General features: G+C 42.1%; 1 protein-coding gene across 1 annotated transcript; it reads right to left on the bottom strand.

The window, feature by feature from the left end:
- Positions 1-419: 419 nt before the first annotated feature.
- STAR (steroidogenic acute regulatory protein) lies at positions 420-7,561 on the bottom strand. The gene is made up of 7 exons (XM_026671338.2): positions 7,175-7,561; positions 4,915-5,028; positions 4,667-4,794; positions 4,205-4,363; positions 3,093-3,277; positions 877-970; positions 420-550 (listed from the first exon to the last, which is right to left on the bottom strand). The coding sequence occupies exons 1-7, from the start codon at positions 7,236-7,238 to the stop codon at positions 434-436; spliced, it is 861 nt and encodes a 286-aa protein (XP_026527123.1). The 5' UTR covers positions 7,239-7,561; the 3' UTR covers positions 420-433.
- Between the last annotated feature and the right edge of the window lie 1,534 nt (positions 7,562-9,095).

Below are 9,095 nucleotides of genomic sequence, written 5' to 3'. Positions count from 1 at the left end.
TGTAGCCTATAACGTAGGCTCCAGCAGCCTTCTCAATATAGTTTATCTTGCCTTATGTATTTCAGAATTTAGACGTTGATAAGAAATAAGATGCAACATGTTGCCCATCAAGCAATTGCTAGCCTTTTGAATCCCAGCAAACTACATGGTTGATGCCACCATTGATATCACTTGGTATCACCTTCAGTGCCTGCTATACCTAAGCCAGATACCTTATTCTGCCAGAGTCCTGAACACAAGCTTTGTGCAGCTCTTTCTAAGGGGAGGCTCTTAAACATAAGGATGCAACCTAAAGGAAAGAAGTCTGCCTCTTAGCAGGAGAGAGTGGTAAGCATCAATTCTCTGGGATTGTCTTCAGTATTCAGTCTGATTGGCTGGAGTGGCTGGAGTCAGAGCATCATCCAGGAACAATTGCCAGCAAGGAACATTTCTTTTAGCATCTGAGGGCTTGTGCAGATATAGAGTTGGTCAAACGATTCCGGAGGTGGTTAGCAAAATCCATTTGGGTTTGAGAAAGAACTTGGTTGATCAGTGTCTTTGGAAGCCATCCCTGGAATTAAAAAATAAATAGTGGGGATGTTAAACCAGGTTGCTATGCAATTATAAGTAGACTTAAGCTCCATGTCAAGAAAAAGAAACTTAGTAGTTCAGCAGCTTCTGGAGAGCTGCAATTTGGGGACTATAAATTTTGTAAATTTATTAAGCCTGCATTAAGGAGTTTTATGTTTCTGGCCTCAAATTTGCTACTGGTAAGTTTCAATTATGAAAACAGAAGTTGATTTCTTCGCCAATTCTCTATGTACACATTTAACATGGAAGTGTTTTTATAAAAGTAATGTTCACCATAATTTAACCTGGTTTGCGCTATATCTTTACCTTTAAATCAATGCTGAGAAGCCAAGTTAACTTGGTTTGTGAGGGATTTCCTAGAACTGGACGAAGAACCATGCATGTGGGACCATTTTCCGCTCTGCAGTAAAGAAAAAAATAGTTAAGCAGAGGCCCAAGAACAACATGGAATAACCCAGCCAAAGTTCAGTTCTTTATATGCTTACATTCAACAGACAGAATCTTGCCAGATTAAACCCTTACTACTTACAGCCAGGGGTGAGTTTTTACCGGTTCTGTCCACCTCTGTAGAACTGGTTGCTCCGAAGAGCAGCCGATATAGAACCAGTTGTATGCTGCTGTTGTGGCCCACCCGCCCGCCCGGGCTCTTACCTTTATTTCCTGCTTTTTCAACTGCACCTGCTTTGCGGGACACAGCTACAGTTGAAAAAGCAGGAAAAAAGGGCTTTTCCAACTACTGCGCACTTGCACGCAGCACTGCTCAGCTGTCCAGGCAGCTCAGCAGGTTGTAAATTGAACTCGCACGACTTGCGCATGCAACGCTAATAGACAGAACCGGTAGTTATACCAGTCGGATCCCATCCCTGCTTACAGCCTAATGGATATGTCCTGGGAGAGTTTAGGGAGTGGCTATCCTTTCTCCCTCTGTCTTTGATCCAGCTCTGGACTGCATTGCTTCTTGTCTTGCCCCCTCCCTCCTTGAATGTGCTCCTTTCTTCCTGGGAAACTACCATTTTATTAAAGTCCATCACATCACCTCCCTCTCCATTGACACCATCCCTCACATCATCATGTCATAGCTTATTTAACCCATTGGCTAAGAGAAGATGTCAGATATCTCATTAGTACAGGGTCAGGGAACTTTTACCTTTTACCCCCCAAAAAATTTATAAACGCCCGACATTACCCCTTGATTTGAAAGGAAGGAAATCATACACTATTTGTATGTAAACCAGTGGTCCCCAACCTTTTTGTGCCAGGGACCAGTTTCACTCAGAAACACTTTTTCAAGGGCGGGGGGAGAAGGGGGAGAGAAAGAGTCTGAGTTTGGTGGTTTGCTTGCAGACGTTTCATTATCTGACTAGGTAACATCTGATGTTGTTACCTAGTCGGGTATAAAACGTCTGCCAGCAAACTCACCAAGTTCAGGAGCGCCAATGCCTCCTCATTGCAACCCTGAGCGACAGATAGTCCCTGCAGGACGGCTGAGAAGCCTCGCCTCTCGGCCCTGCCTTCATCAGCCCCATCCCTCAGGTGTCTCCCTCCCTCCCTCAGCCTCATCCCTCAGGTGTCTCCCTCCCTCCCTCAGCCCCATCCCTCAGGTGTCTCCCTCCCTCCCTCAGCCCCATCCCTCAGGTGTCTCCCTCCCTCCCTCAGCCCCATCCCTCAGGTGTCTCCCTCCCTCCCTCAGCCCCATCCCTCAGGTGTCTCCCTCCCTCCCTCAGCCTCATCCCTCAGGTGTCTCCCTCCCCTCCCTCAGCCCCATCCCTCAGGTGTCTCCCTCCCTCCCTCAGCCCCATCCCTCAGGTGTCTGCCTCGTTCCTCTCTCAGTCGCTCTCTCACTCCTCACCAGCCCAGGAAGAAACTGCTTCAAAGAAGCCGGCAGGGTGGCTTTTCCTGTCGGCGCAGCTTCCCAAAGCGCCCGTTCACCCCCACCCCGCCGCCCACGGTTCAATCCTCCGTTCTGCCTGCCTGCCTTCATTTCTGGTGGTTTCGGAGCGCAGCTCCTCCAGCGCCCGTTCACCCCCGCTTCTTTGAAGCAGTTTCTTCCTAGGCTGGTGGAGGAGCGAGAGAGCGACTGAGAGAGGAACGAGGCGGGAGGAAACCGAAGCTGCTGAGCCAGAGAGCAGGACAGGCTTCCGTTGCTTCCTCCCTCCCCTTCTCTCATTTGTGTCCTTGATTCCCGATCCCAGCAGCATTCACCGAAGGCGAACAGAATGTCGGAAATAAAATGCCTGGGGGTAATGAGAACGGTCGCGCCAGCGCGACCGTCCTCATTACCCCCAGGATTTTCAGTTTTACCCCATTTGGGGTAATTTACCCCTGTTCCCCGACCACTGCATTAGTAACTATATTAGGTCTTAGGGGTAGCGTTTCTCACCCTGGTGCTCTCTACATGTGTTGGGTTACAACTGTAATTTTCTTTACTGAGGCAAGTTCTGATACAACTTTAGCTGGAAGGACTAGATTTGGGCATCTGTTCTGTAACTGAACTATGTAATTTAAGTAAAGGCAAGAGATACCTGATAACTCCTTTTTGTTCCGGCATGGCGGCATAGGTGGTTGACATGCCAGCTAAGAGGCATGTAGAGCCACGCCGTTTGGAACACCGGACACTGACAAAGTCTCGTGGACCAATTACGTTGCCAGGAGTTGCTGCTGAGGTTTCATGAGTGATCACGGTGTCTTTGCCAATTTTCTGGAGAATCTATGTAAATATGGCCATTTAAATAATAATAATAATAATAATAATAATAATAATAATAATAATAATAATAATAATAATAATAATAATAATAATAATAATAATAATAATAATAATAATAGTAGTAGTAGTAGTAGTACATTTGCCTATCAGGTTGTTGGGAAGGACTTAACAAATGGATAAAACTTCTGAACATCTGGCTGATTGTGCAACAGATCATTAAAAAGTCAAAGCAAAATTTTTATGGAGAAAGAAAGTTGGAACATTTCAAAAAATGTAGAATGAATTCAACTTTGGATCACAGGTTAAAGAGTCAATGCCATGGAAGAGGCAATAAATGTATTCCCTCACCTGGAGGGAATGAGACACTAGAAGTGAATTTCTCGCCTTGCCTACATTTGGGAGCTGCTAGCTTGTAATTGCCGCAACACTATCTCAGAAGCTGGGGCATCTCTGACTATACACAGCCAATATATTGAAGGAAATTTCCTCCAAAAGAGTGAGAGAGAGAACACATCGAAAGAGTAGGTAGCTGGTGGAGAAACTAATGCTGAGCTCAACCCCTAGCTGTTGCAAATATTACTTTTGCACTTTCACTTGCTCATGTTAAAAGTAAAGCTTATTATACATCGGGGTTTTGTACTTGAGAGTCTCCAAATGTCTAGTGAACTAGTGTCTCCTGCAACCAAAGCCACTGTGGTCAAGAATGAAGGATGCCCAGAATTATGATTCAACATCTAGGGAACAGGATCTCCCAAACTTCACTGAATATTCTGCAGCAATTTAACTCTAGGTATAATTATACTTTATTACTGAAAAATATTACTATTTTGCTTCTAAAAGTTTTGAAAGGCCCACTAAAGCAAAACACATGCAACCATGCAACTTTTTCTCATTTCCAAAAAGGGCCTCTACCTGCAGGAGCCTTACCTTGATTTCTTTAATATTCGGATTCCAGTCTCCCATCTGCTCCATCTTTTCCACTAACTCATCATAGACACAATCCAGGGGTTGATCAACCACTACCTCAAGCTGGAAAACCTTCCCCACATCAGGCAACACTTTGCTCAAGACTTTGTCACCATTGCCCTGTAGAAATAAGACAGTTGATTTAACTGGAAGGTATTAATGGGATACATAGGCACTCTGAGACAGCCCCAGCTGCACAACTGTTGTGTTGTACACAGGGCCATCCTTGAAGCCCCAAGTTCATCTAGCTGAGCTAAGAGGCCTGGATTAAATTGTACTTAAATGAGTGGATTTCTGTTGTGGCTCATAATGCTACAACCAGCCATTTCTTATTGCCTTTCAACTGTTTCTACTTTGTAGCAACCTGAATTTTGTCACTATGTCGTAATAGATAGTCTGCTCTTGTAAAACTGTTAAGCGTACCATCACTGCCTCCGTTTTCCAGCCATCTTTTTCTCCAAGAATATTCAGAGACTTCTGGATAGCCTCCTCTCCTTGCTTGATGTAGGACATCTCCATATCACTGAAAGGGTTCTCTTCCAGCCTTGAACCTGCACAATTGAATTAGATTTAAGAAATAGAAATCAAAGAAACTACAATCTTCTGTCATCACCACCAGCACACTCAAACAGGGAGGTCCTTTCTGGGAAGAAAAATCACATCCTACTTGCCTAGAAGAGAACTCCTTCTGTGTACGTTGTTGATCCACTGGGTAGGGCCAGGCCTGGAAAATGCAACTTTCTTCAGTTCCTGGACAATAGCTACAGCTGCTTGTCTTTTCAAACCTAAGAGGAAGAAGTCCCAACATTATTGGGGGTGGAAAGAAAAGGAATTCTTACACTGATTGCTTCTTCACCCTCTATGAGATTATGAACAATGTCTTAGTATCCTGTAAATGTGTTGAGACTACAACACCTACCATCCTCAGCCAGCACAGTTTCTGAGTGGGCAATGTGTGCTGTTGGTTGCACATCTGTAGAGGGAAGCCATGAAAAGCTTTGATTCTGAATTTTCCAGAATTTTGGAGAAATGAATCCTGCACTGAAGAACAGAAGTTTCTGTGCCTCCAGATGCAGAAAATCCTCATTCTTCCTGCTGCACTTTAAAATAACTGCACATTTATTTGGATAAAAGTGCATCCATAATTTGGTATTCTTCTGCTTTTTTATTTTTAAATAATAATTCAGTGTAAGGAGAAGTCCATACAGTTTTTCTGTCTTCTGTGTTTGCACAATTGGCTTAAATTGATTATTAAATTAATCTTTGGCCTGGTGGGATTGTTGTTCAATACACAACCAAACAAGCTAAATTCCAAAATGTGCCATAGCAGACCATAATTCCACTTCTGATTTTGATAATATATAGCAGAGTACTTAAGGTAAGGTTAATACAGAAAAGAAAATTAATGCACTATGGTTAAAAAGAGGCATGTGAGTTACTGAAAAAGGCAAGGCAGAGCATGGTTCAGATAAAACAACCTCCTTGCTTAAGTTTAGCAGATCTGAGTCTGGTCAGTGCCCAGATGGGAGTCTGCTTGCAAACCCCATTTTTTCCATCTTGAGATCCAAGATGAATGAAAAGTAGAATATAAACATTCCGGATGAATATTTCAACTAATATAATTGCCTTAAGTACAGTAATTCTCAGTCCTGCTTTTGAGCCATTGTTTGGTTCCTAATAATTCTTATGTGCCATATTTGACCAATTGTAGGGAAAGAAGGAAGGCATTTTTCTAAAATGCAAATCAATGGTAATTACAAAACTAGCTAGAGCCTTAGGAGGAGAGAGAGTTGGTTTATCACCGTCCTCAATGGTTCCACAATATTTTTCCTTCCAAGCTGCTGATAACCTCAGAAGGAGAGACTACTTCTGGCACTACAATCAACATAAGAACTGGTACCCCTCAACACATGACTTTGGAAAAGCCATACGATACTAACCACTAAATCTGCTGATAGTGAAAGCAGAGCTGGTCTAACAGTGGTTATTGTAAGGGTGGAGAAAAAAGAAATAAATAAAACACTTAACTGCCAATGCACAAATCTTAGGCTCTCAATAGGCAGGAAGAGTTTGCCCTCACCAACATCATGCAAGGCAGAAAGCAATAGCTGACATGTTTCTCCACTAGAAAAACTGTTTCTGAATAGTACAGAAACACTATTCTCATGTGCATCTGAGGGGCTATTGTAGGTAAGGGTGCTGACTTAGTGGCATATGATCTGAATTTGCAAAACATTTTTCTGTTGCTCAATTTACATGTAGCCGTTTTGCATTTCATCTGGTGTCCAAAACATAACACTTGGGCCATGATAAATTGGCAGTGAGAAGAATGCAAGCAGTACCTTCAAAGGAAAGGTGTATTCCCTATCACTGTCATTCTCCTTTATTCTCTCTATTTGCACTCCACTCCTCCACTCCAACTGGATCCTAACAATCTCCCAAGCTAATTTGAAAAGGGAAATAACTTTATGATGTGCATATAGCATGGTTCTGCCTTTATTGTACCTATGCTGCTTCATAAAACAAAGCACAAAGGTAATCCCAGGAACTAACAGATTATGTCAGAAAATCTTTGCAGGCTACAGGGACCCATCCTGCCTATCTGGAAAAAAATTAACCTTCCATCAATCTTCCACCTTCAAATTGTATCTGTTACTGTTCATGAACACCTATTGATTTGGTTTGATCCATATTGATTTCCAAAGCAAAAAAAAGAACATAGGTGCTTCATTATGGCTCAGGGAGAAAGCATTAGTTTTGGCTGCAGAAAGGATCAGGATCAACTTTCTCAGCCTATCCTGTCTTCCAAAGAGCTAAACACAGATGGCCAGCCTGAACCATTCAAAAGATTTGTCCTGAGTTCAGCTACCAACCCTCAAAATATAGTCTCCAGTTTTCTCTTGCTGTTCAAGCATTGTTATTCATCCTTACCTGTCATGTTGGGCAAGTGTCGGTAGGAAATTCCGGCACAAAGCTTGAATGTTGCTGGCAGCATCGCAAGAGTCTTTTAAGTCTCAAAGGATTCCCGTTGATATCCTCTTGTCTTTGAGCTCCGGGAGCTATTGTTGTCACTGGAGGCTCTGCTGGACTCTGCCCTTAAATACAGCTGATGAAGGGTGCTGTTTTGTCAGCTGGGAGATAAGGAAAGACATCACTTACAGCAAGCTGGCCGATGCCAAGGCCATTCTCGTCCTCTCTGGAGTTAGGGGGAGGGGGTGGTAGGGACAAGTAGGAGGCATTGAAATTGCAAGGGAAGCTCCACCCAAGGGCAGGCTGCACAATCCCCGAAGGGTTTAAGCCAGTTTATCTCCTTTTGAGTTTGCCAGATGTTCTCCAGGCAGAGTCTCTGTGCTTCGAATCAGTCCTACCAACCAAAGCTTTTCTCTCTATCCTTTTCAGCAAAAATCCACTTTGGATGCTCCTGTTAAGGCATAACTGGTTGAGAAAGGGAGTATAGTAATTGGTAACTAATTCAGGACCAGAGTATAGAGAGGCAATGAATTAAATTCCTGCGCTAGACGCAGTTCACTATCAGTCCAGTTATAATTCAGATTGGGTAAATTGCAAGGTTCCTGCCATGGGAATATTATGATTCTGTTATTCCATGCATCAATATGCTTCCATTATATAAAAACAGCGTGCCCCAAGTTTATAAAGTGATCCAGGAAAAATAAAGCATAGTCAGGAAAACAAGTATAACCGTGATGAAAAATAATGTGATAATAATGGAGAGACACATCAAAGAGTTAGCTGGACTTTGAAGATCATTGCGTTCCATTCCTTACTCTATGCAAGATTTGCAGAAAAAAATAAAAAGGAACCAAACAGAGATCATTAATGATTAAAAAGCAGGAATGAAAACTCTGAGAACACGCTGAAATTGAACAGCCCTAAGTATTTAGAGGCCTTTATCTGAAACCAATGTATAAATGCCTCAAATCTTTATCATTATTTATAAAATAGAAGCACACCCAGAATACAATCGTGATACAATAGAGAATGATTCTGTGCCATCCCTCAAATATTTGGAATGTTTTTAATTAGTTTCTCTTAGTCATTAGATGTGGCTTTCAGGAGAAAATCAGTGTTGTTCAAAGACCTTTCCATGATATAATTTTAAAAGGGCAGCCTTCTTAAAAAATAACATAACATCCTTAGTGGGATGAAAAATTTTCTTGTGTTTATTATAATGCACTCCCTGATTTACTCTGTATCCTCTGCTATAATAATCATATGCTCATATAATAAGAGAAACAGGAATGATTAAGCTAAGGTCCTTCACTTTTACTGTTCTATTACTCTGCCACAGAAGAGGGCAGTTCCTATTAGAAGAAGATACAAAATGCTAAGGAAACTTAGACCTGATTAAAATCTCAGATCAAAAGAAAAAAAAAAAGATTCCGGAAGAAGTCAGTCAGTTAACTACAACCAGTTTTATGACATCATCAGGAATTGAACTCAATATTAAAATAATCAAATAAACTCGTGGTTTCATCAGCTTTCAATCTTAGGGAGAAGACAAAGCAAATCATTTCTGCAAATGTATGTGGAGATTCTCAGTCATCCAAGTCACGGTTGTCCCAAAGATGCTTTTTTCAAAAGGCAACTAGACTTTGTTTTTCCTTGAGGACATTTTGCTTCTCATCCAAGAAGCTTCAACTGAAGAAGCTTCTTGGATGAGAAGCGAAACATCTCCAAAGAAAAACAAAGTCCAATTGCCTTTTGAAAAAGCACTTGGGACATTTCTATAAATGTCGACAAGAAAACGGCATGGTCTTTTTGTCCACGTCAAGACTGACTCAAGTCTTTAAGGAGTCAAGATGGTCTCAAAGGCACAACTATTTTAATCCTC

The sequence above is a fragment of the Notechis scutatus genome, chromosome 7 (assembly GCF_049901735.1).
Source record: "Notechis scutatus isolate UNSWTSFEM ecotype Mainland chromosome 7, rNotScu1.2, whole genome shotgun sequence".
Lineage (NCBI taxonomy): Eukaryota > Metazoa > Chordata > Lepidosauria > Squamata > Elapidae > Notechis > Notechis scutatus.
This window is presented reverse-complemented; position numbering and strand designations above follow the sequence as displayed.